The 27,317-nt window shown below is 43.8% G+C and overlaps 1 protein-coding gene and 1 long non-coding RNA gene across 6 annotated transcripts in view; one reads left to right on the top strand and one right to left on the bottom strand.

Annotated features, from left to right (window-relative positions):
- The window catches only part of LOC146190931 (uncharacterized), a 42,099-nt gene extending 35,318 nt beyond the window's left edge, over positions 1-6,781 (bottom strand). The window contains exon 1 of the long non-coding RNA XR_014706590.1: positions 6,502-6,781. This is a non-coding gene — a long non-coding RNA (uncharacterized LOC146190931). The remainder of the gene's footprint in view (positions 1-6,501) is intronic.
- The window catches only part of LOC146190932 (uncharacterized), an 86,820-nt gene continuing 62,322 nt past the window's right edge, over positions 2,820-27,317 (top strand). The window contains exons 1-4 of one of the 5 annotated variants that reach the window (XM_084601331.1): positions 2,825-3,105; positions 12,848-12,902; positions 13,994-14,127; positions 24,970-25,174. In XM_084601331.1, the coding sequence (XP_084457457.1) occupies positions 3,050-3,105; positions 12,848-12,902; positions 13,994-14,127; positions 24,970-25,135 (411 nt within the window). In that variant the 5' untranslated portion in view covers positions 2,825-3,049 and the 3' untranslated portion in view covers positions 25,136-25,174. Of the gene's footprint in view, positions 3,106-12,847; positions 12,903-13,993; positions 14,128-24,969; positions 25,175-27,317 lie in introns of those variants that run through there. The other 4 variants (XR_014706587.1, XR_014706588.1, XM_084601333.1 and 1 more) reach the window with 4 other exon arrangements.

A 27,317-nucleotide genomic window follows, 5' to 3' on the forward strand; every position in this document is an offset into this window, starting at 1 on the left:
CGCACCAGCTTTTCTCACTGCGTCTCGGGATTTCTACGTGTGGTCCAGGCAATCAAACGATTAAATTTTGACCTATGTGTGCTTTGGTAGGTTTTTCAAAAGCCAATAATTTTCACGTACAAATTGTAAAAGCAGCATTTAAACGGAATGGCATAGCACCAAATAAGAGACAGATAATTAAATGAAGACACAGAGGTGAATGCTCTGTCCATTTTCTGCCGTTTTTGGCCAGTGCATTAAGAAGTCCAAGCGTTTGCGTTACTATCACATATTGTCACATTCACTGGCCTCGCTGTAGCACCGGTGTTGTATGTAGTTATTAATGTGAAAGCCAAATCTTAGCTGATGAGTATCTTAGACAGAACCTGTGGACGTAGCGTGTGCGCATAAACGGTTGATTATCGCTTGCATTAGTAATTAACTTTACTAAGGACATATATAAATATTTGGAGTAATTATTAAATTAGTCAAATACTTCAATTATTGGTCAGTCGAAACAAATGAACGATTAACTTTTGTCCTGCAGCTGTGGACAGAGCACGGACAGAGCATCGAAACAGCTATTACACCGTGTCCGCGCGAATACCAGGTGATCGGATCAAATTAGGCGTCCAATCTAATCCGAGTATGGCCACCTCAATGGCGATTTAAATAAATGGGTGGGCCCCACTCAAAATTTGGACCGGCTTGACCCAAATTTGATCTCATCAAAGTTTAACCAAAATCAATGTTTGACTTAATTCCAGGATTGCTAGTCCAGCGGTGACCTCGATATTAAGATGGGGAACCTACAGAATTCGGCCCTCTGGACCGAATTTTGGAATTTTGAACATCATAAAATTTGATCAGAATTGATGTCTAACCTAATTCGAGTATGACCAATTCAATGGTGACCTTCCAACTTATGTGAGCCATGCCTCTCTGGACCACAGAAATTGAGCTCGTTGGATATTTCATCACAATTGGTGTCTAAACTAATTTTAATATGGCCACCTCAGTGGAAAGCTGCAAATATTTAGGTGGCCACGATAAAATGTGGCCCCTGGACTACCTCAAATCCACTTGGTTCGAATTTGGCGAAAATTGATGTTTAACCTAATTTAGGTACTGTAAACTAAATGGGAACTCTCAGATTTGCATGGGATACCTCTAAAACGTATTTCCTTTAGCGCGAAAATTTGCTTCAACCGAAATAATTCTATACAAACGGTAACTAAACAATGGTACTAAGCAACAAAACGCAGAACTCAAAGCGTAACCAGGCACGGAATTTTCAATGGTCTCGCATTTCTGCACGTAAGCAGACTTTAGTGTACCTCTATATATTATAGTACAAGGGTCAATCAGATGAAAACCAGGCAGCATATGATTAATTTATTTATTGCGCACACGTAGACCGAAAGTCTGTTACTTTTCGCCATACATCTCAAAGCTCAATATAGGTTTGCTCGCGTTTGTAAAGTGCCTTAATTATCGAAGAAACAAATTCGTTTGCGAGTGCACGCAGTCACTGATGTACTTCGTGGCGTATCTCTTCCTCAAAGTGAAACTTCTGCCACTCATGCTTCCTTCATGGGTCCAAAAATGTGAAACTCTTGGCGATGTCTGGCGAGTGTCATGTATGCGGAAGACAGTCGAGCTTCAGGTCTGTAATTGTGCCAACTGTTACGTGGGCGGTATGGGGCCATACATTATCATGTTGCAAGAAAACACGTTCAGACAGCAATCCACGCCATTTGGATTTCATGGCAGGCTCAAGACAATTCATTTAGTGCCAGAGAATGATGATGCAGTGACGGTGGAGCCTCGCGAAGTACAGTCCTGCAGGAGGATATATTTTGTGTCCCAATAAAGCATCAACATAACTTTAGCTGCTGATGGTGCTGTTGAGAAATATTTTGTTTGGGTAATGAGAAATATCGCTATTCCTAACATCTTTCGTTTTTTGTGGTCGATAGTAGTGGGCTAGAGATTTGCCCCGTGCCACGATTCTTGTATTAACGACATCAGTGTCTTCTTAAACGCTTTGACAAGCATCCATGTGTCGCTGCTTCACATCGGGTGTGAGCTTCAGAAGCACCCATATCGCGAACACTGTGAAATTCTGAGCGCCTAATGCACAACGTGGCATGCTGAAGTATGAATAATGTTTGTAATTGCTGCACTGTCATACAGTGCCACTCAATGAGTTTCAATGAAGAAGGCTTTAACGGCTGCGACGGTTTCTGAAGACAGTGTGATGTGCCGGATTCTGATGAGGAGCATCAGGTATGGATGTCATGCCTTCTGCGAATTTCTTTGCTCCATTCATACAATACATTTCGGGACGTACATGAGTCCATTTTAGAGGATTTACAGACAACACAGGTAATGCGATGGAAGCAGCGGTAGAATTTAGGAAATAGCGAGTGGAAAACTGCTGGCTTGAAAGCAGTGTGACGACCATGAGGCAACTTGGAATTCATAATTGATCGAGCTATATGTAAAGGTCATTGTATAATCGTTTGATGTCAGGTCCAGGAGATGCGATGATGATGAGGTGCGTTTGCCCTAAGTAGCCCATGTGCAAATGCCGATGATGATAATTCGACGAATAAAGCAAAAGTAGGATATTTTTGAAATGGGGCCTGTTCAGTGCCATGACATTTTCTAAATCATAATTCAGATTTGCATATATCCGATTTGCACATATAATTCAAATTGCACATATCAGCAGTCCTCGTTACAAGAAACATATATCGCAATTTGCTTTTTGTGCGCTTTATAGCTCATTAAATTGCTTGTCCTTCTTCAGAAAGGTACGATTTTTTTGGTCGATGATATTCAGCAGCAGTGCGTCACACTTCGTTCGACACAATTTATAATGCAGCTTTTCGAAGAAGCCTTTACAAGTGATCGTGTGATATTTATGCCACGGGACTTACGCGAAAGATAACGCAAGGAGCAACTGACTAAAGCCTTATAAGATCTTAGAACCATCGCATATATCAGGCATGTTAAGGTCACGAGTATAAGTTTTATTTTAGGGATCACAGCAACACTTACCTGGATGGGACATCACGGGATTTACTTTATTCTTCTGGTCGTATTCTGCTCTTATTGCGAGTAAGTACAATGTTCCGCGGACTTCACGCAGAAAATACCGCGCTATTACTTGAACGAGGTGCTATTGACAAAAACAAGTTTAAGGGGACGTTTAAGCTTTTCCTTAATTATGTGAAGCGCCTTTACTACCGCCTTTTAATTGCGTCAAATTCCGTATTGTTTCTTGTTTAAATCATGCTAACTGTAAAATTATTATTGCTGTAACATCTGCACACGTACTAAACACACGTTGGTAAGTCATGTGCACCAGAGTGCATTATCTGAGTGCCCGTATAACACGCTTCTTACCAACGAGCCTTCGATAGGTACGTACATGATCAGTTAAAACATGGTTGCGCGTTAAAGGCCTGAACACTCCTTGGTCGACGAACTGCTTTTTGTGGAAACAGTCTGAAATCATAGATCGCGCGTTTTCAGACTGCAGGGAAGCAATTTTCTTTTCTTTTGGGATATGCCTAAAAGGTTATCAAAGAAAGTCCTACCATTACATCCGTATGGCATGCGGGATTTGACAGTAGGAAAAAAGGAATTCTCTTATGAGACAATCATGCTTCTTAGCCTCTATATATTATGGAAACCGCGGACACAATGCAACAATGCTGATGTTATTGTGAGACATGTGCGCGAGAATTTCATTGAAGGTTTCGTAAACATGAGGGAAGTGTATCTTTAGCTGCTTGACCTGCTAATGTTGATCAATTTTCTTGATGAACTGAAGAAGTGAAACAATTTTAATATGCCGTGCCATTGCAAGTGTTGCTGACACTTTTTATGTCAAAGTGCAATAAAAAATTACAAGGGTTCAACGCTGTTGAACCGAATATGGAGCGAAAGCATTTGCTGCGGGTGACCGAGAGTTCTTCTTCTTCTTCTTCTTCTTCTTCTTGCGGGTAACCTAGAGTTCTTCTTCTTCTTCTTCTTCTTCTTCTTCTTCTTCTTCTTCTTCTTCTTCTTCTTCTTCTTCTTCTTCTTCTTCTTCTTCTTCTTCTTCTTCTTCTTCTTCTTCTTCTTCTTCTTCTTCTTCTTCTTCTTCTTCTTCTTCTTCTTCTTCTTCTTCTTCTTCTTCTTCTTCTTCTTCTTCTTCTTCTTCTTCCTCTTCTTCTTCTTCTTCTTCTTCTTCTTCTTCTTCTTCTTCTTCTTCTTCTTCTTCTTCTTCTTCTTCTTCTTCTTCTTCTTCTTCTTCTTCTTCTTCTTCTTCTTCTTCTTCTTCTTCTTCTTCTTCTTCTTCTTCTTCTTCTTCTTCTTCTTCTTCTTCTTCTTCTTCTTCTTCTTCTCGACAGGTTTGTAGGCGAAAGGGAATAGCGTGGTGTGCTAAAATAATTTATTCACATATTACTTATAAGCAGTGGCGCTCCAGGAGGCTGAGCAATGAGCAGACGCGGGACGCCTGTCGAAAAAAACCTGAAAGACCATCATGTGGCTTGATGCGATGAACTGAGTAAACACAATTCACTTTCAGAATTCCTCTTTTTAGCTGTATGCTTTTGCCTTTTGTCGCATCGAAACCTGTGAAATTTGTGAAAATGCATATATCGCTTTGCTTGGCATGACGCGTGCTAAGGAGTATAGGTTTAAGTTTGCTGCGATAACAAATTGCCTTTACTTAAGCTGGATTTATGGCGCTCTATGATATCTTTTAATGTTTTGCATTTTTCACATCACACGCATTCTACCTCTTGGCACTCACCGCTCCTTCAAATGCGTCGCTGCGCCCGCTTTTCTAAATAATTGTCTCGGCTTTTGCCTTTCTTCACGAGGCGTTGCTGAGTTTACTTTTCAACTTTCAACTGGGAATTATATTTTTAAGTCGTCTCCCTACAGGCGCAGGATGATTCGCTCGCTACCTCACAAAGACACACACCGGAAATTTTTAGACTGCTTATAAGGCAAAATAATACCGAATGCGGCAGAAACAAGGTGGTCAGCGACGTTAGCCTGGTACCTGGGTTGTACCACGGACAGCGTAGTTGCGTTTGTTATCGACGTGACTTCGAATCGAAGTTCGCTTTGACTTGGGACAAAACTCACAGGTTTGTGTTGCTGGCTCATGAGCGCAGGCGGCTTTAGGTCGGTCTGCGCTTGAATGAGGTCGTCATCACAGTTGCTCTAGCAGAACAATGAAACTAGACGACACTTGTAAAAAGCGTATTATCGTTGGAGAAAAGCAAAGCGCGGTCTTCACAGAAAATTTTTTTACTGTGGCGCTGCTTTATGCTGCTCAAACACGTGATGAATACGAGGCTGCTCACATTTAATTTACACAGCGGCTTAGTTTGGTTTCGTTTGGTTTGTGGGTTTTCATGTACCGAAGCAACTCAGGCTATGAGTGACACCGTAGTAGAGGACTCCGGAAATTTCGACCACCTGGAGTTCTTTAACTTACACTGACATCGCACAGCACATGGACGTCTTGCTTTTCACCTCTGTCGAAAGGCAGCCGCTAAGGCCGGGATTCGATCCCGAACCCTTGGGAACAGTATAGTAGAACGCTGTAACCACTGCGCTTTCCCGGCGGGTCAACGGTTAGTGTAAGACCTGTTCCCCAAGCATTTTTTTTTTCGAACAAAGCCGGACATTAGGCTGAGACAATAGCACTGGTGGGTACTCTGTGTCAGCAGGGATGGAGAAGTGCTGGTGCACCCAGCATCTCCTGCATGCGACATGGGTAAAGAAACCATTAGGCATCAAGACAGGGAAGCTGAGAGCGTGTCATTGCATGGTAACCAGGTCTAATTCTCATTGAAGTCGATTTCGGTTATATCAAATTGGAAGGGGATAACAGTTCGATATATTGATAACACGATATATAAAACATGCCAAGAGATAAGCTCCTTTGTAACTCAAGGGTTTAGCCAAGCTAGTGACGCATCTCCTGCGAACGATGGGCTGCACGTCAGTTTGCTGGCAGCACGAAGCCCGCCTCCGGCATGGCGATCCGTGCAGCGCACCTAGAGCTGCAACAGTAAAATATAAGTACATGTTACTTGTAATCGGATGAGAAAAATTGCTGTACGCGGCGATATAGATGACATACGTGTATATAGCGAGAGCACCAAGCACGTTCCAATTCTTTAAGCAGGGATGGCCGGCAGAAAGCGGCTCATCCCGACGATGCCCCATCTGAAAGACTGCATCTTACTTTAATGGTCGTGCATTCTGTATCGGTAGAATCATACGCCGACGTGGCTAGGCACGCGGCGGAGTTTGTCTTTGTGCTGGCATTGAGAGGAACGGCATTCGTATCGCAGTTTCCGTTCAAAACGTTGCTGGGAGATGCACTGTCAAAAACACTGTAAAGTAACAGCAAAGTAACTGGGGGCTCTGGAGGAAGTCTTCAAAAAACAAGATACCGCTGCTCGCAACAGTAGCTAATAAAAAGAAAAGAAATCAACTCACGTGCACAACGTCACCGCATGGTTCTTTCGATAAGCAACTCATAACCTATCACTTAAAGTGCGACCTCTGGGCCTTCTGCTTTCTTCCGGTGACTCCCACTTGTAAAAATGGAATGGGCCTGGTATTCTCGGTATCGTCTAGCACGGCAACAATATCGGTGCGTATCGCCCTCTTTCTGATCCGGTCAGAAGTCAGCTCTGCTAATCGTTTTCCGTCGCAGCTGTACGCGCATCCGTAAGACGAGCGTCACATCGCGCAAAGCGCCAGAAAGAGGAGTACACGCCCACGTACCGCTACGTAGACGCAAGTGCGTGCTATTTGGTAGAGTGCGAACGAAGCGTCGGAAAGCTAACGCTGCTCGCACCTAGCGTCTAGCGCCGCATGGCACATGTGCTGTTGCGGTTGGGTTCACATCAAAACTGTTGCGGAGGATGGTTTGGAAAATTCCACTGTTGTTCATAAGATGCCTAATTCTGTTCCTGAGTGCAGGGTCACAGTTGAATTCTCGGTCTCATTCAGCAGCGAAGCAGGCCAGTCGACAACCACCGCAAGCCTTCGGTCAGCCAAGCTGGCTTCACGGCACGACAACCTGTGCATTTACATCTGTCTTTTACTACATGTCAGCAGTGTCACTTTTTGAAAGCGGAATAGACGCTCTCCGCATAAAGCAGTTTTACATCGTAACCGCTCTCAGGAGGTGACAAGTTGGCGCTGCCGTCTCGGCGCCTTCGCCAAAAGCAGCCGGCACAGCGCGACAGCACTCTATTGGCTGCGCAGTGCTATAACGCGCTTCCGGCGCAATTAGTTTTTCGCTTTTAAAGGTGCCCATAGGGGTCAAGAAACATTTCAAATAGAAAATTTAAAATTAATAAATTGACTGAGGACATATAAGAAAGTGCTGTCAACAAAATTCACAGTGTGGTGCGGTGATGGCGATGACAGCAAACAGCTGAGATAAACAAAATGGCGCCGCCCACTTGCGATTGCAGACCTCCGGCGCGCTTGCCTGTGTTGTTTGCGTCGTTACTATCGTTAAGTAATGCGATCAGGGATGCTTGTCTTAGGCTGTTGTTCGAACACTGTAGGCCCGTGATTGTGCTGCGCCGTGCGTGCCTCAGCTCCTGCTCTTCCAGCGATGACCACTCTCAACAAGGCTGCCGATCGCTCGCGCCTTTGTGTCGTTTGGTCGGTAGGGCCAGATTGTTTTTAGGTTGCGATTTACAAGATGGTTGCATGCTCCTTGTCGATAATAGATGTATCATTATATTTTTTTATTTTAAACCGCTACGACTGCTCTAGCGTTTTGGCCACGGCAGTTCTAGCGGCGTACAGTGGAGACTGATGTCACTGTAAGGCATAGCGCCCTAGGTAACATCGGGTCAAGGGCCGTCATGGGTCATAGGCAGCGAGACCCTTCATAATACATACATACAACATACTCCAGCAAAGGGCAGAAAAAAAGCAAGGGAAACAGGCGCCCTCCTCCTCTTTGTCTATTTTTGAGAGGGTGCCTGTCGAACATTAGTAGTAGCTAAACATTTATAGCAAGTTTGACATAACATCCCGATACAGCTGCTGCTTGTAGCAACATATGTGATCCTGAAAGTCAATGAAATAGCAGCATTTTTGTCAACAAAAGAATATAAGTGAGAAAATATGTTTTGCTTTTGTACCAAAGGTGAATTGATGTAAATTATTATATGCATCCGTTAGCCTAAATGGCAGTGTACTGAGCCGATCACACTTGTTTGGAGCTCTCGAGGGGTTCTCCTGCAGAACACATTAAGTGAACTATTACTGATCATTTTTTCCATTTGGCAAGGAGCTTGTGTCCGTGCTGTTCACAAGTATTTTTGGCTGCCTGCGAGCGCGAGTATTACCAGTGAAAGCTAGTAGCTTTTTAAAAATTTCAGGTTATTTCTTCTGAACCACAATGCGCGGTCGTTCTAGACAGGTGAGATCGACTCTGCACATCGGGGGCTACTAACACAATGTAGCAGACAGTGCAGTTAAATTGAATTGAATACCTTGTATACTTAATCATGCTCCCAGCACAGAATTTGTATAAAAGAAATGATTTATTGATAAACATACGGATGTTAGTTTTAAAGAGCTTATAGAATAGCATCATTAGAATGTGTTTGGAAGCCACTGTAAGAGACTGAAAGTACACATTTTCAAATCATGAACAAAAATAACTTTTCTCTCTGTTTCTTTAGTGTGTCTTCCAAGCGGGTGGTTGTGCAAGTGGCACAGCATACAGAACATGCTGAGATTTTTTTTTTCGCTCAGCTCCGAGTAAGGCAACACTCAGCATGAAGCCGAAACTTCCCTGTCTGGAAGTAAATTGACAGATTGTGACCTTGTCCATGGAGCCCTTGTGGGTACGCGAAACAGCATCTCAATCTACACCTGCTGTACGCATTGACAAAAAACAACACAGACGACAAGAATCACTTATACTCATTTTCCATGCTAAAAAACTTTTCCTCATGGAGTAACAGTGTTTTTTTTTTAATCATCAGGTGGTGTTTGTTGACGAGAAGAAGAAACCTTGGCAGCAGCGCAAGCTGCGCACCTTCCCGCTTACCTCGTACCCTGCTGCACACTTCTGCGTTGAATATCTAACAAAGTAGACTTAACTGACATGTCCGCTCAGTTTCCTCATCACTATATGATGACGCATCGTACATGTATGTACGATTAAATAGCTGATTACGAACAATTAATTTGATAAGTTAAGATGCAATGTGAACAGCGAAATGACGCAGTGCACTTGCTTCCTCTTCTCCTGAGGAAGCAGTTCCCTGTAACTTTTCTCCCTCTTTGGCTCGTTGGCTACTGTATCGGCAGCCTAAAAGGTTATATGGTCGCTTTCTTTATCACTAAAGCAGGTACTGACGCCTGAAGTTATCGGCAGCACGTATCAGGGTTTTTCATTGTACTCACCCTCCTTCTACCTATCCTGTCGCCAATCCTGTCATTTTTCTCCGATCCTCTTCGATCGTAGGATGGCACAGTGGACTGGCATAGTTTTATTGCAGTCTGTAACAGACAGATTAGGCAGAGTCCTATTGGGCTGCCATTTGTTGCCACTGTATTCTTTTATAATATAATCTTTGAGACGTACTTCATTGTGGATAATTAGGTGTCTTCAGCTTCTCATCCGCTTTCGCAGTTTGTGCTCAGAAAAGTCGCCAGACCTAACGAGCGAACTGCTGGAGTATCATGACGGGAAGTTGTTCTCTACGTTCCCTTTCATACAGCGATTTATACCTGAACAGTGCATTCAGGATTTGACGGCATGGCTGCAGCCGAAATTGAATGACTCCGATATAGTCTGGGTGATGAATAATAAAAGAGGTTGTGGGTGGCATTCGCTTAGATCTTTCCTCACAGATGGTCGGGTAATACATACGATACTGACTCAGCCGCTTACGAGTCATGGTATGGCGAAGGGTAGATAATAGACCAGAGTAGTTATTAGGGTCTAGCGACACGAGAGCAGAAAAAAAAACGCAAATCACCGACGCGCAGAATTTAAGGCTATCAAATCTCCTGAGCATGTCTCGACATCCTTTTGTCACTGACAAAACCTCTAACAAAGCCATCCCACTAAACGACACTTCTCATTTCAACGTGCTGAAAGTAAATATATCAAAATGCAGCTTCCAATCGCAGCAGTTAGCCGAGGTTTAACGCCAATTTAATCGAGCAAAACATGAGTAAACGGTTTGACATGGTTTATTGATAGTTTCGCGTGGCAATTTAGCATTCGGAGCCCACCACTGAGCGTGGCAATGTGTTCATCATCATCATCATCTTTATTTACACTGTGAGGTACATGTACATGGATTATTAGTATTACAGAAGGAGGTCCCGAAGTATAAACTGTCCGGGGGACCTCCTATGACAGAATGGATAAGATTAGCAGGTAATATACTAGGCAGTGAAAAGAAGAATATACAGGCGTGCAGAGAAAAACTATAATAGAATACTAACAAGAAACAGTGCAAATAAATTCTAAATAAACAGGAACTTCAAACAAAAAATGCACAAATTACAGAAATTAGCGCATTATTGGTACAAGAATAAATAAAATGTAAACACGGAAACTATGATCCAGACAGAACATCTTTAGTCGGTGGAACAAAACAAGGTAGAAAATAAATATGTCTTTAATGAACGAAATGTGTTAAATGCTTTTAACGGGTTTGGTTTGGGGAGGAAGAAACGGCGCAATATCTATCTCATTTCTTAAAGTAGAAAGTTGGATCAGTTGGTAATCTCACTTCTTGCACTTGATTCTGTTTGGTAATTAGCATGAGAGTTCGCCACTAACTGCAATCGCAATCACATATGTCGTCGACTCGAACCCCCTATTGAAAACTAATCTCTAACTTCACTAGCAGAGATGAGATAAATGGGAAGCGAAATTGTATGACGTATCTCTGAACACTGCGCAAAAAAAAAAAAAAACGGTTTGGTCGCAATGTTGTTACAAAATCCCTCTCGACGTCTGTCTTTTATGCGAAGCATATTACTAGAGCTAAGCCTCAGCTCCTCGAGCGCTGCGGTGTCGCCACCATTGACCTTTCATGACCTACCATGTGATGCGTGACGTCACGACCGAGGAGAGACCGGGCTGCATCTCGCGCCGTCGAACGCGGCGTCGCTACGAAGGAGTACCACGTGATCGTGACGTCAGAGCAGAGGAGAGATGGGCCGCCGGCTCGCGCGGTAGAGCGCGGAGTCGCTACCAAGGAGTACCACGTGATGCGTGACGTCAGAGCAGAGGCATTTCCAAGCCTAGCCACCAATATGCTTCGCATCTGACTAGGCTTAACCTTAGCTAAGCCTCAGCATTTTTTTTTATTGTGAAATCAGGACAAGCAGACGTGCAAAATTCGGTACGCTGTGAACACCCTGATTCGCTATTTCGCACTAAAAAATGGTTGCGCAGATCTTTTGCTCTTGCCACTGCATATCCGAGCGCAAACCGAGCAGATCACGTCTCAGTTTTTACAGAGATCGTTGCATATGTTGCATGATCGGTGAAATCACGGCGTCGTCGATGGCCTTTGTTTAGGAGGCTAGCGTACGCGTCCGTTTCCTATGACATCTGCTAGGCGTCTTTCGCATGACTGTTTACTGCGCCTGGCTTCTTAAACACCAACAGCAAAATGAATTCCCTGCCGCCTATCCGTGGTCCTCTGAGTGGGACGGTATAAACACAGACTATTTCTGCACCTTTGATGATGTATGTATGATGATGTTGTGATGTATGGATGCGAGAGTTGGACTGTGAAAAAGGCTGACCGCCGAAGAATTGACGCGTTTGAATTGTGGTGCTGGCGAAGACTCTTAAGAGTTCCTTGGACTGCCAGAAGATCAAATCAGTCGATATTGTCGACCATAAACCCTTACTGCTCACTGGAGGGTCAAATTCTAAAGTTAAAGCTCAGCCACTTTGTTCATCTGATGAGAAGAGAGGAGTCGCTGGAGAAAGATTTGATGTTGGGAAAGGTTGAGGGTCGCCGGAGAAGGGGTAGGCAGCGAACGCGATGGTTAGATGGCATTCTCGAGGCATTGCAGATGAAGCTATGTGATGTTAAGAAGATAGTGAGAGACCGGAAAGCGTGGCGTGACATGGTTCATAGGGTCACGAAGAGTCGGACACGACTGAACGCCTGAACTGAACTGAACTGAACACTGTGGTCGGCATTAGTACATCGCCCCAACGTCCACTACCGCTGAACATTCATTACCGTAAGGATAGACGTCAGATACGCTTTTAGAGCGACAGCTGATAACAGTAGCTCGAAGGGTGTTTCCCGTTACAGGGCTCGCAATTAGTGTACACGACTTCCTGCGTGCGGGCAGTAGGAAGGCGTATGTTTCTTATGCTGCCTTCGTAGTTTTCTTCGTGTGCGAAGCGCATTCGCCCTCGATGACGCGAACATCTCTTACACGCAGCCTGTGCTTCGCGCCTTATGGAAACTTCGCCGCCTCGCTCAACCCTCTGCTGGGCGCCAGAGCCCCTCAAACATGCGGTGACTTCCATAGACATATGCACCCGCGACGCCGCCCGCTAACATGCAGCCTGATGCCACCCGTCTGTCTGTGGTCAAATATTTTATTGACAATTGGCACACAGCGACGGCAAAAAAGCAGCTGTTCAAAGCTCAGCGATAGCTTGCTGTCATGCTGTACGCGTTTGTAACAGCGTTGGCGAAAGCAGCTCGCACATTGCACATATGCATGCTGACGGGATGTAATAACTACTGAGATTTGCTTTTCGCGGAGGCTAGCGAAAATGGTGCCTTTTTTCTTGGCTGCCTTACAGGGCAGGATTTCCACCTGGACTGATAGCGCCGCAGCACCTTCAGTGTCCTGCAACGGTAAGTGATCACAAAAGACATCAAAGCACGGTGATCAGCCATGACACATTACTTCCAATCCCAAAAGCAGAAACGGCCAAATAAGAGCCATTTGATCGAAATTACATAAAGACGTTGAAAACAGCTTACCTTCGAACTTTGGAAGCTAACAAGCGCTTTTTTTAAAGGTTGGCACAGAAGAGCTTCTTCTGGATTTCTTGCCGCCGTCTGCGTCAGAGACGGCTTCTTTATGACGCAGTGGGTCTTTGGTGAAAAAGAGCCTGGTGTTTACGTTAGGGACAAAATGATTACTTTTAAATAGAAACATTGGTAATTGCTTCTTGAAGCAGGCCATGTGTTTTTTTTAAATCGCAGGTGTGTATGTTGTTGTCACGCGGGTAAAGTAACAAAGCGCTTATAAATACCTAGTTGAGGCAACTTAGGGCTGTTGATAGTCGCCGGGCTTAATTCACAGGATGTTTTTCGTTCTGGAAAGTGGTCGAATCAGTGACTACCGATTAGAAAACCTCTTCGTGCAATAGCGGCTACGAAAAGTGGGAACTGACAAGTTGCAGATACTCTTAAAGAAATGACTGGAGCAAATGGCTGCGTGCAGGATAACCATTCGTCTAAAGTAGCGTTCTACGCTCCCATTCGCTTTCATAGGAAATCTCCAATTTGCCGCTGGGTGTTGCTGGTCAACCAAAAATTGTAGGAATCGCTTTAAATTTTGCAGAAAAAAAGGAAAAACAAAATCATCGACTGGCTAGGAGACGCTCTTCATTCGGACCCAATAAAGTCACTGGAACGACCAAAAGTACCATGTTCGTCTTCACTTCGCGCCGCGCGCTCGCGATTCGTTCTCCGCAGTCAGGTGCTCATTTGCCGTCATTAAAAGTTCCCCCTCGCTTTTTTTCTCGCGGTTGCTGACACGTCGACACCGTGCGGCGCCATGCGTCGTGATTGATTCCATGTCTAAAAAACAAAACAAAAACAAATTAAACAAAAAAAAAAAAACATGCACAGCATTGCGGTTGCGTTTAGTGGCTTGTCGATTTAGCGAGTACGGCAATGAACTGATGAATTCCGGGGTACTGCGCATTTTTCTGCAGCAACCACGGCGCGTAGCGGGCAATACGTTTTCCGCTATTTCGAACGCGAAAAAAGGCGACAGGTGTCAGCTGAAATGTTTCATAGAATCTGGCGGGAAAAATTTCTTCCTACGAACGACATCTGCTTCCGAGCGGTAAGCGCTAGCTTCGATGAACATTTGAAAATATGTTGTTTTTATGATTGTTTACGTCACTTTGATACAAGTGCAGTGCGTTTCGCTTGATTTCCGGTGAAAGGAGAACGTGCACGCACGCACGCATGCACAATCAATCAATCAATCAATCAATCAATCAATCAATCAATCAATCAATCAATCAATCAATCAATCAATCAATCAATAAAGAGTTCACGCTGACAAATACTTCCAGGCAGCTATCATTGCATTCTCGTGAAACTGATGCCATCTAGCTCCCAAATATCTATCATCACGCCAAAAAAAGTGCGTGGCTTTTTGAGCATTTCAGCTGAAAAACCTCATCTTTATTTCGGTTTTGATCATAGTTTTTTTTTTTTAGTTTTACGTACATGCTTCTGTTGCTGCGAATTCTCATTCCGCAACGTCACACATGCCGAATTCTGAATCCGTTGTGAGTGTTCAGCGCGTATTTTTTTTCGATATACTGAGCTGAGCGTTAGCTCTTCCTGAAGATCCTCAAGCTTACATTTGATCTCCTTACCTGAGTGACAAGAATAGTGCTTTTATGGCTTATAGTGTCCGCCTCAGTAGAACAAAAATTTGCCGCCCTCATGGATAAAGCGTTTCTGAAAACTACGCTCAGATATATTTCAAAACAATCACTTTATCCATAAGTGTACTGTCAATAAAGGTATTTAATCATTTAAGGTAATTAGTTTCTTCCGGACTCTTTTAATATGAAATTGTTTACTGTTGAAGCATGTCTAAGTGCCTATATGAAGGCTATAAAATGTTCTTGAATTATTATCTTTCTTTATTTCGGTGTTGTTTTAGCATCAATCCCAGCACTTGCACTTAATTCCTCGAATAATGATGCACTATTGAAGAAAATTCCGGATAAGCCGAAGCGCAGTTCTAAAAGTGTTGGTATGCGTGCATCTGTAGCGAAAGCGGTAAAATGATGAACCCATATGGAACATTACGCATCCGTTGCATGGATATAGTTCTTTGTATTTGAGTACGCCTATATCTACTTAATTCAGCATCTACAGAGGCGATAAAAAGCAATGCTAAAAAAGCGGCGGCTGTCTACTACGTTATTGCATGTTTTCATCTCGCACTTACATTAGTATTACAACAGCGTACAGCCATCCTGGATTGCATTATTTGCTGCTCTTGCGCCTTTTGTATTTCTAGCAAGCTTATAAACGTTATGAAAATTAATAGGGAACAGCAAAACGCGTGCGTACCGCACTGTTTACACGCATACTGTCGCGTGACAATATGAATGTATGCAGGCTTTTCTCCTCACTGGAGTCCTTTCTTGCACTCCTTTTTGCTTTATTAGCAATAAAGCAGCGGTTAGCTTCATTCGCTGTTGTAGAAGCAAACAGCATCCAGAAAACGTGTATCATCACTTGTAAAATTCACACCGCATTGCCGTCGCTTCAGCCACGCTGGACCGAATATGGGGGCGGGTCGAAGCTGCCGCTGGCGTTCACGCTACTTCTGCCGTTCCAATCATATAGTTCCTCACTCTTACCTAAAAGGAAAGCTGGGAGCGCTGCACTTCAGCCACATCAGCCACCATGGACGCACTAGAATCATGGGCTGATGTGCTACTTGGTGTGGAATCGTTGCATTTTTTTTCGGAAATACAGAAAGGCGTTACTAAGATGTCTCGCATCATCATCATCACCGCCATCTCGAGGTGCGAACGTGCAGAGCAGAAGTCATGCAAAAGACACGAATAAAAGGTTTCTGTTTTTTGAAATGCCCCTAAAAATTTTCTAAAATGAAGGAAGAAGGCTGTATATTTTCAAAACTACTTTTTTCTTTTTAAAGAGTGCCTCTTAGGAGCGAAATATTGGTTTCCGTGCTGCTCAATGCTTGGCAACTAGGAGAGAGAGCCATCGCTTATTTTGGACAAATTTTACACTTACGTGCTATTTCGTTCGCTTTTTGCACTTTATAGATACAATATTCAAGTTTGAAGTATAGGGTTCGACGGAATCCCGTCTGCTGAGGAAATTTTATTCGAACTTGTCAAAAAACATACACTCGCCAAAGATGCGGAAAAAACAAAACCAAAAAAGGAAATTGACATTTCGGCGCCCGTACGGGTGCCTAGATCACAACGAAGAGAAGAACTTCAACAGGAACTTTTACAGACAGGCTTTTGGAACAGCCTTGGGTGCCTCAGTTTCTGTAGTATGTGCTAACCTTGCCTTAGAATCAATAAAGTTCGCAGCGCTTTCCTCATTCGATTTCCCACCACAGCTTTTGTACTCTAATCGATGACTGCTTCTGTATCATCAACCGGCCAGACGTCTACAGGTATCTTGCGCACCTCAACACGTTTCAGCAAAGCATCGAGTTCACCCTAGAGAAGGAGGTGGACGGCCGCATCGCTTTTCTCGACGTCTGCGTGGAAATCTCATCGCATTCTTTGTAAACCACCGTCTATCCTAAGCCCACTCACATCGGAAGGTACCGAAACTTTCAGTCATCCCATCCCATCGGGTACAAGCGCTCAGTCGCCACGTCTCTGTTCAACAGCGCTTGTATGATATGCTCAAGTATAAAGCGCAGAGCAGCAGAAGTAAAACATCAGGCAAGACCTTATACGGAGCGGCTATTCAGCCCAAAACTACAACCACAGGAACGACGCGCCTCCTCAGCTCCGACAAACTGAACTATGATATGCGCAAAGAAGCTGGTGCCGATGCCATATACCCGTGGCGTGCGTGAGAACCTTGCTCGCATCATTTCAGGTTATGACGTTCGAATGACTCACGTTCCTGTGCAAACTTTGGCAACAACTCTTGCAGGTCAAGCACCCTATTGACCTCGTTATCTATCCAGGTGTGGTCTACAAGATTCCGTGTTTTGACACTTCCTATATCGGAGAAACAGGAAACTTTAATACAAAGCTGAAACAGAACCAAAATGACGTCGCCAAAGGCAAAACTAACTCGAACGCTTTAGCGCAGCATCGTCAGGACACTAGCCATGCCATCAACCGGGATGCAGAACGTTTGATTGCAAAGGAAAATTATTACCAAAATGCCTTCTCATATAATCATTGTACATTCAGTCAACCCCACATGCGATTAACCGGACCCGTGGAAATCTCCCAGAGATACCTGCGCACCCTTCGAAAAATTCCCTATATATTGCACCACTCCCGTCCTTCGCTCCATTGTGATCAAGGCCCCCGTATGGCTACCGAAAGGTCCATTTCTTTTTTTTATTTGTTTTCCGCATCTTTGTCGAGTGTATGATTTTTGACAAGTCAATATTCGATCTTGGGGCAGTTTTGTTTAATAGTAGAACAAAGTTCATTTTTGGTATATTTTTTGGCTAAAGGTTCTGCCCCCGGTACCTCTCCGCCCAATGATGCTTTGGGAGCCCATGGTGCTTGAACTGGTCGTTGGTAAGCACCATGCAAACTCCCGTAGATGGCGATACAGGTTTCCTTCTAGGTAGGAGTAAGAAACTCTATACTTCCAGTGACTTTAGGAAGTACTGCTGACTGTAGAACTGTACCGTGACAGAAAGGATACTTGTTTCTTGTTCACGCCGCTGAAGCTCCCAGCTTTTCTTTGATGTATAGAATCGGACTCAAATTTCGCATCACCAACTAAGTATTGTGATTGCCCAAAATATTTTTTTTATCGTGCTCAAAACACAGCTCGAGAAATGCAAAAACTTCCACATAACAGTGGCACTCTTTCAGTGTCCAAAGACGTGTCTTAGAGAACCGAATCCGTGCCTCGCTGAAGCGTTGTCATATACACGGCTTAGCTTGTGCACTTGGAGAAAAACATACGAAGGCAGCTTTCTAGTCTAGTTGTCTTGCGTAAATGGCGATTCGTGAGAACCTTATAACAAGTTATTTTTCGAAATCGCCTTCGCATTAACAATTATTACTTTATTCTTTAAAACTGAAGTATGAAAATAAAATAGACTCTACTAAATATTTATATCGGTTGAATGAATGACATGGGCATGGGCATGTAGTGCGAAGAGAGGATAACCGATGGTCGCTGAGGGTAACAAACTGGATTCCAAGGGAAGGAAAGCGTAGCAGGGGGCGGCAGAAAGTTAGGTGGGCGGATGAGATTAAGAAGTTCGCAGGGGTCAAGTGGATGCAGCTAGCACAGAACCGGGTTAAGTGGAGAAATATGGGAGAGGCCTTTGCCCTGCAGTGGGTATAATCAGGCTGATGATGATGATGATGATGATGAATGAATGAATGAAATTCTTTGTTAAGCAGCATAAAAAGACGACAAAAGAGAAGACAACAAAACACAATCGCTCACTTTAAAGTGATCGTGTATTGAATAGAAACCGCGCCATATATCCGCAAAAGGGGGGAAGATACAAAGAAAACAAGGAAGTAAGCCCTGCAGGGATTCGTAATTGCGGCACCTAAAATTGACAAGCCACGCAACAAAATTACTTTCCTTTAAGAAACCTTTATCTTGAGCTAATGTGAGCGGTGGTGCGCTGCAGGTACACGTGTTCGCAAATTTAACGATGTAGAATGCTTCTTTAACGTGCGAGTGGTTTGTACAGGGTAGATTCGTGAGTCAAAAGAAGCATTTATAATAAGTGTGCTGACATATACGTATCAGCTGTTCATCGATCACACCCACACAATATTAAATCGCCCTTCATTACGGATCTATCACACCCACACAATATTAAATTGCCTTTCTTGTAGGATTGCGGTTTTATTTAATTTCTGGCCAGCTTGTATTCATAGACGTCATTTATTACATTCAAACCCAAACATAAACCTTTTGTAAAGCCTCTGAACAGTTGAGGAAAAAAATGTAGAGGTTCAAGTATCCATGGACCAAGTTTCACGATCGTTAGCCATATACCGCAGCGGCAGACGCTGCTGCCACTTCGGTATTAGTTCCCCTCCACGCTAGGTAAGCTTGACGGCAACTGGCTAGTCTATAGCTTCCCGTTGTTAGATGGCCTTGGAAGTCTGTATGAGACGGCTGCGGTCTTTGCCTTTAGCGAAATGGCTCACGTGTACGCGTATTTATCTAGTTAAATGAAGGAGCGGCGCACATGAAACTTATGAATAAGACTATGTAATTTTACTGCACAGCTCTAAAGTATGTTGCTGTTTTACATGAGGCGTGATCGGCTGCGGCGATAGCATAGTAGACCTACACAAAAATGTTGCCATCTACCAGTAGAAAAACCAACACCAGCAAGCGGCACACATGCTGGTGGATTGCGGTCACGGGATTACCCGCTGCGGAACATATGAGCAGCTTTCTCGATTTGGCGATCCCTTTATTTTAATATAAAAAAAATGAGAGAAATAATCACTGACAAGTGATTCGAGGTACTCTCTATTTTGACCACGGTTCCGAGCGGCTTTGCAGGTACCTATTATGCGTCGAAAACGCATTCGGAGTGGTACCGCCGTGGCGAAGAAATTCACAACGGTTTCATACATTGAAGACGAGAAAGTCACTGGGCAGGAATATATTTTCTTTTTGTTTTGAAACGTCAGACTCGCACTGTTCTTCAGTCGCTGGGCTCTGTTAGATTTCGTTTTACATTCGCGTTCATATCGTTGTTGTGGATGATGCCATGTGTGGACGACGTCATGCCATGATCACAAAATCAATTACCCATACGCATTGGTCGAACTTGCTTATTGCCAAAGGGCTTAAGGCTGTCCACAGATGTTCTGTCGGTGAGCCAAAGGCTGAAAGATCGATCCCGTTTTTCTGTAGAGTAAAAAACGCCCGTGTGCCAAGATTTCGGTGCACAATAAAGCTCCCAGACTTAAAATTAATCCGTATACCCTTCACAACTGCGTGCTTCACAACCCTTGTGTAGCTTGGACACGTCAAAAATGGCCTGATATTTTGCATTGCTGCTCGCATTTCAATGACACACGACGAGGTGCTCGCCAGAATGAAGGCCTGAAATGACTGCCGATGCTGCACTGTGGGCGCGCACAATAGCTTGGACAATTTTACTTGGAAGATCGATCCTCGAGAAATATGCGAAGATTGACCGGCTGACCACGAGCGGAAAAGTACGGATTTGCGCAGCCTACTGTATACGTTATTTATAGGCACTGGCATTAGCTGAAGACCCACTCTGGAAAAGTTCGTCTGTGACGCTTTGCAAACAAAATTGCACAAAAGCGGGCACGTGAAGCCGAAGCACCAGACGCAAAATTAGTCCCGCGTGAGAAAATAGCTGATGGACTCAGTGCGCCGTAACTGCTAGCATACGGGAGTAATCTTCGGAAAATTACAAGATAAGCTCAGAACACACTACTGGGCTTTTTTCTGCAATATAAGTGCGGTCTAACTCTGTGATTCAATTACTTATCGAGAACAACCGACTTCCCGCTTACCTCGTACCCTGATTCCAGTGAGAAACAACTGCCGGTTCACTTATGTCTGCTCAAGTGCTCCTGAAGGGTACCATTAAGGTCTGCTGTTCCGCTTCCGTTGCTAATTTCAATGAGCAATTGTAGTACCTAGTGAAAACCCGTGAATTATACCAGTCCAATTATGCTCGATAGAAGCTATCCAATAATATCTCACTTGTTTCGGTAGCGTGAAGTTCAATTGAATTAGAATGCCTAATTAACAATGGGTAATTATTTATATAATTAGTTCGGTGCAGCTGTACTCGACATCAGCTATCCACTAATATATCATTAAATAACGTAGCGTAAAGTTCAACGTAATCAGAAGTAACTAATAACGGAAGTAATTGAGGCCCACAATTAAAAAAGTGGAATTATACTCGGCATTAGCTATCTAATGATACGACACTTGTGGCTATTACATTCAACATAAACTACGCAGCCACTGCGGACCGAGTTTTGCACAAGCTTTCAATACGCACATTCCATACATGCGTGCGTGAGCCAAGTAATACTGCGCAATAATAAAAGGCTGTTATTAAGCTGGCGCCCTCACTTTGTTTCCGTGGTTATCCTTAACTCTGTGGTTATCAACTTGATTAAACGGCTCAGTAACGAGAGTGCGGCGCAGGGTTAAAGATGTCAAAATAGCACGTCACCTCACGGTCACTATTCTGCTCGCTGAGCTCAATTACGGTGCCCTTGATTTTGACTTGACCGCAGTATACTACAAGACACTTGGCTTACTTCATACCTCTGCCTTGAGGGTTACAACCGGTCTACCCGTACACGCGCGTATCACGGAGCTTCACAGGTTCGCCCAGATTTCACCACTGGATCTACTTATTGCTACGCATCGAGCCAACCATGAAGTCCGCCTGGACACGCATCCAACGGGCACCGCCTCCTTACTGAAATCTTTGATGAGGCAAATCTTCACTTGCCCATATTGGACCGCCTTACATCACTGTGAACAGAAACATTAGTGACAGATACAAAACAGGGCCGGGAAGAGATCACCGGCAACGCCAGGTAATTTATATACAAGACCAACACACCGGTCTCCGCATTTATACGAACGGTGCCCTATACCATGACGGTGACACCCGTATCACATTTGCAACAACCGCCTACTATCAGGAGGGTTCACAAATGCACGTCACTGGTCAAAGTGGTCGCAGGTACTGGCCCGAAACTGACTCGAGTTAGCGGCCATCGACGACGCCCTTCAACTCTGCACCAAAGAAACGGATCGTATCATCCACATCTACATCGACAATCAAGATGCTATAAACATTCTGAAAGCCCGTTCTTACAAGACCTTAGTGCAACACCGCATCAAAAAGCCCTGCCGCTACCTGCAGGAGACCTCACTAGTCTCCGTACGGATTCACTAGACACGAGGCTGTTGGCGCACAGCTAGATGAAGAACACCGGCATAGCCTTGATGTAGGCCCGTCCAAATCGGACCGCCCTTATTGTTCTCCAAACTCCCTCGCCTTACCAGACTCTGTCATTACACGGCTTAAACATGAGCGGAGGAGTTCGTTGCGCGACGTTGTTCCCGACATCACTCCTCCGATTCTTTCCGGTCTTTCTCGCCCTGCCCAAGTTCTCATTCACAAGATGCGAGCCGGTGCAGAGTACGCACCGGACATCCTGAATCGATGGCGCTGAACCAGAACCAGTTACCCCACTGCCCTGATGACTCCGTTCACCTGCAGCACTTTATCTGAACATGTTGTGGCACGGCGAGCCTCCGCGCCCGCTACACATCTGCTCACCACATTCAGACATACGAAGACTGGACAGCCCCCAGTACCGACGCCAAGCGCAAGCTTAGTGCCCTGCTAGACTTCACGTTGGAATCTGGCGCTCTCAACCTCACCTAACCTACTCCATTCCCATCTAGGCCTCAGGTCATCCTTATGAATAGAGTTATGAAAGAATGGATTAAATAGTTAATTAATTACCTAATGGTTATTCATCGCAAATGACCAGAGTAGAGCTAACGCTTTAAAAACTACAGAGCGGATTGACTCGGATGGCAGAATTTCTCGTGAGGAGAGAGTACGGGACCTCGCAACGATCGTTTGAGCCAATCAGCCCTCGTGGTTAACGGCCACTTTTTCTCGCCTCTTCACATATGACTCTCGCGTAGGGCATTGCGTGTCGTCGTCTTCAACTTACATCCGCTCTAAATTCCTCTTGCCGAAACGTTGCCTTAGCTAAAGAACCGAGGCTCCTTTTTGAACCCTTCTTTAGTTCTCTATGATATTGATTTCTTAAGGTGCGTTAAATGCTAGAAAGGTTTTGACTAATTGACTTGGCCCACCTCCTAAAAGATTAGGTTACCTACCTCGAAAACATTACTGCGTAATTCGAAAATTGAATTGACCCACTTTGAAAACCTACATGTCCTACTCCGAAAATTAATTCAGAAAGTCGTTAAATGTGCACGAACAGCAATATTCGGGCGCTTTCGCACAATACTAAATTAGTAGACGGAGTCACATGGTCTATCATTTGTATCCTAATATTGCGCGAATAATGATTCTGTGTGGGCAGTTAAGAATTTTGCAATTTTATTTGCATGAATGCTTTTATGCGCACATATACTGCTTCACTTTCGAGTAAACGCCCAGTTTATCGGTTAATTCTTAATCGCTGCTCGGTATATATCCGGCATGCGCCTGTTTGTATATACATGTACATTGAACTTTGCCCACTGCAGCTTTGACCGCTGAAAGGAGGCTGGCAGTATTTTATTATAATTAGATAAGATGAATTGTGAGTGAGCGCTTGTGTTGCTTCCTACTTTCTTCTCTCACCGTTTTTTCGCGCGCGTTCGTTAACGATGAACCCTTAGTAATTAGCCCAACGAACCTCTTTAATGCATGAAATAAATTTTTAAGACAAGATCACATTATTACCGACAATCATTGACTGGTTTTACTTGATTAGGACGCTTTGTTGTATTTGTAAATCATACTTTTCTTTAGCTGGGAAACCTAGCATTGTCTTTACTCAAACAGCCGCGGTCTACTTGAATCCCTCACACGTTAGGTGACTAGAAGTAATCAGTTCGGGCAATATATATATATATAAAAAAAGGACGGCTTCCCTAACTTGGAAAGGGGCGGCTTCTCAAAGAGTGCACAGTTTCGAGTATCTGAAACTTGACAAAGTATTGAATTCGTAGAATCGCAACAGCTCTGAGATGGCGCTTGTATTTATTTCCTCGAAGAGGTGAACACGTTTTTCTTAGTGTCGAAAGAGATTTCAGGAAAAACTTAAAAAGAATTGAAGCAATAGTGCCTTTTAATTGTTTCCGTTTTTAAGGACCTAATTTATGCAATTATAGTTTCTCCAAGTCTTGAAGTGAGAATGTCGACATTTAACATATTTATGTTATGTGCATTGCACCGGAATTCGTCCCTACGCATCATAAAACAAAATCGGGAAGTAATTAAGCTCTACCTTTGAAGGTATGACTGGAAAGCGGCCATGAACCTTAGACGCTGTCGAATGTGAACACTAATTGTTTATTACCGTCCTGAGAAAGAGGAAACGGGGTGAAAGTACATCTGGTCAAGCGATGTTGTTAGGATAGTATGTATAATGGCTGAAACAAACAAACAAAAACAACCACACAAACGAATAATCGAACGAGTGTTTTTCAAGCAAAGTGAAATGATTTTATCGTACAATACTTTCAGTATTGAAGTACTCTGAGTTCAAGCCAATAGGCATCAGTAAAAAAATTACAGACGTAAAACAATCTTTCAAAGAAGTTCCACGAGGGTATGCCATCAGTCGCATTCGGTGTTGTCGCTTGGATTTTGGCTCGCTTCAGCGCTTGGTAAGATCTTCGGCAACGGGCTAGTGTGGATTCTCGTTCTTCAATGGTGTCGGCAGCCTGCTTAATACAGCTGCAGTCTCTGTCTTCAGCGAGATGGCGTATGTGTGCGGCGTATTTGCCTGGTTTAAATGAAGGATCGGTGTGATGGGACTTCATGAAGACGGCGATGTTCACTGCATAGCATGAGAGCGTGTTGAAGTAGGAACTTGATGAGAACAATGAGCTTTGCTGTAAAGCGTGAGAGTTCAAGGTAAAATGTTTCGAGCCCGATGGACTTGAGGTTTAGCAGTAAAGGCATAGGATTTTCTACGTAGCCACAATAGGATATCGGGTGGGTATACCAGTCTTGCCATAGCCTTCCCCGTAATCTGTTAGTTCAGCTAAGCAGCGCGTCTGGTCTCTCAGTCAATTTTTGGTGCTTGGGAAGCACATTTGGGACGTTACGTGTGACCTTGATCAGATGCTGTGTCTTAGTGTTTGCTGTGAATAACACGTAGCGCTTTTGAAGCCTTTGCTGGATCGAAATATTCATTTTTGAATTTTGTTTTACTTCCAGTGTAACGCTCGGCGTTGGAGAAAAGTATGCTGGCCAGGCTGTATATGTCGAAGAACAAAAGATTGGTTTCCAGCAGTCTACTCTTGCGTTAAAAATGTGCATCCGATTCCACTTGGTATCGAATAGCTGTTATCAGGCGAACTTGAGGCATGAATGCAAAGGATAGAGCTTGAAAATGCGGAATAAAAAATCAATAAACATGCAATGTTATTTGTTCTGTTATAACACTTGCGTGTGCATAAGAACTTTCTCCGACAGATTATTTATGATTGGAATTATTTAAATTTCTCTGGGAAAAAAAAAAAAGAAGAGAGCATGGGCAGGTTTCTAAGCGTATACGGGGGCAACTATGAAGCCGCCTGTCGTCCATATGGAATTGCGGTACAGGTGCTTTGACGAAAATGTAACAGTGAAGAAATAACTAATTGAAAGCTGGCATATTGTTTTACGCGTTGCAATGTTCTTGCGCCCTGCCGTGGTGGCGCAGTGGCTAGGGCGTTCAACTGCTGTGCCCAAGGAGGCGGGATCGAATCCCGGGCGCAGCGGCCGCTTTTCGATGGAGGCGAAAAGGAAGGCGCCCGCGTGCTGTGTGATGTCGGTGCACGTTAAAGAACCCCAGGTGGTAGAAATTTTCGGAGCTATCCATTACGGCGTCTCTGATAGCCTGAGTCATTTTGGGACATTACACGGTATAAAGCAATCCAAACCTATGTTCTTGGATAATTTCATGTGCTCAGGATGATTGCATCCATCTGCCTGTCATGCTTGTTACCCTTCGTTTTTCGTGCCTATCGGCTACAGCAGCGATACACTCCACATCCCTGTCATAACCACTTATCAGCTCTTGTCATCTTCCTTTCGTTGGTAAACAGAAATAATCTAATTTTAGGCCGCCTTACATTCGTAGCAACGCCAGGCTCTACTTTACATTTATGATTTGCACTGCGAATGTTACAGACGAACGAACAACTTCTGCTTTGGCGGCCACAAAGTGCCTGTGATGTTCAGCACTCTGCTCCGCTGAAATGATTTCCATGCAGGACAAATCCCGTAAAGCTTCAACTCAGCTGTGCACGAGGTGCTCAGATGATTTGGGTAAAGAAAATTGTTAACTTAGAGGCCATGTGTGAAAGTACCAGCATATAGCTGAAAGCATCAGAATGGGTTACACTACGAGTACACGATTCTGCATTTTCACTAGTATAATATCCATAAGAGAGCATGAGGCTTATGATATGAAAAACATGTTCTAATATTTCATTTATTGAAGATTACTCAGCACAACAAATTTGTACCTGCCAAGTTCCAACAGCATTCATGGTTGCAGTGAGCAAAACACTTTGATAATGCATAAGGAGCCGCTTTATAACATTAGGCCTGGTAGAAGGCCCCGTTGATGAGCACTGTATTTTTCTCTTACTTGAGACCGCTACAAATGATAACCAAATAAGATGACACATGTGCCCCTGCTATTATCTGAGCAAGAACTGCATCCGATCGTGATAAGCTTACTCATCATCACTCTCATTGTTAGCCAAGTTCAATTTATTGCTGGTGCATGCATGTACTGTATAATGTATTTAATTATTAATGTATTCCATCTTTCTGAGCTTAGATACTTCAAGAGCTATTTCTTGGTGCAGTGGTTAGGGCGCTCAATACTGTGCCCAAGGATGCTGGATAGAATCCCAGCTACGGCTACTGCTTTTTGAGGGAGACGAAAAGCAAGGCGGTCGTGTGATGTGCCATGTGAGTGCATGTCAATGAACCCAAGAGGGTTGAAATTTCCGGATCCTTACATTTCGGCGCCTTTCACAGCCTGAGTCGCTTTGGGACGTTAAAAAACTTTTTCGCTTGTCTCTGTGCGTAGCAGCTGTAAAAAGTACTTAATTATTGATATCTTGTACAATTCTGAGATCACATACTTCAATAGGCGTTCTTTTCTGTTTGTCTCTGCATGGGAGCCCAGGTTCGTTCATTACACATTTTTTTTACTTTTGTATACTCCTATAACTGTCCAATAAACCAGCACTTAAAAGTTATGCGTTCTACGCCTGCTGTCTATTTCCATATTTGCTGCAAAGTTCTTTTTTTTTTCTTGTGGAAAACAGAGACATACGTTTCCCCTCAACTTAAGCTTACTTATATTTCCTTGACACAAAAATAAGGAGGCTCAAATACATCAGTGCTAGTATTTTGGGTTTCAGTAAAAGCTTCTCCGTTATTGCCTTTTAAAAATAATACTTCTACGTTTAGTAGCAGTCAAATAGGAAGTTCTGCGGACGAATTGAGCTGTTACGTGTAGGTAAGGTTTAAGGAACAGTTTTAGCGAGCATTTCAGTTCAAAT

This window comes from Amblyomma maculatum, chromosome 4 (genome assembly GCF_055883805.1).
Source record: "Amblyomma maculatum isolate TAMU_Amacu chromosome 4, ASM5588380v1, whole genome shotgun sequence".
Classification (NCBI taxonomy): Eukaryota; Metazoa; Arthropoda; class Arachnida; order Ixodida; family Ixodidae; genus Amblyomma; species Amblyomma maculatum.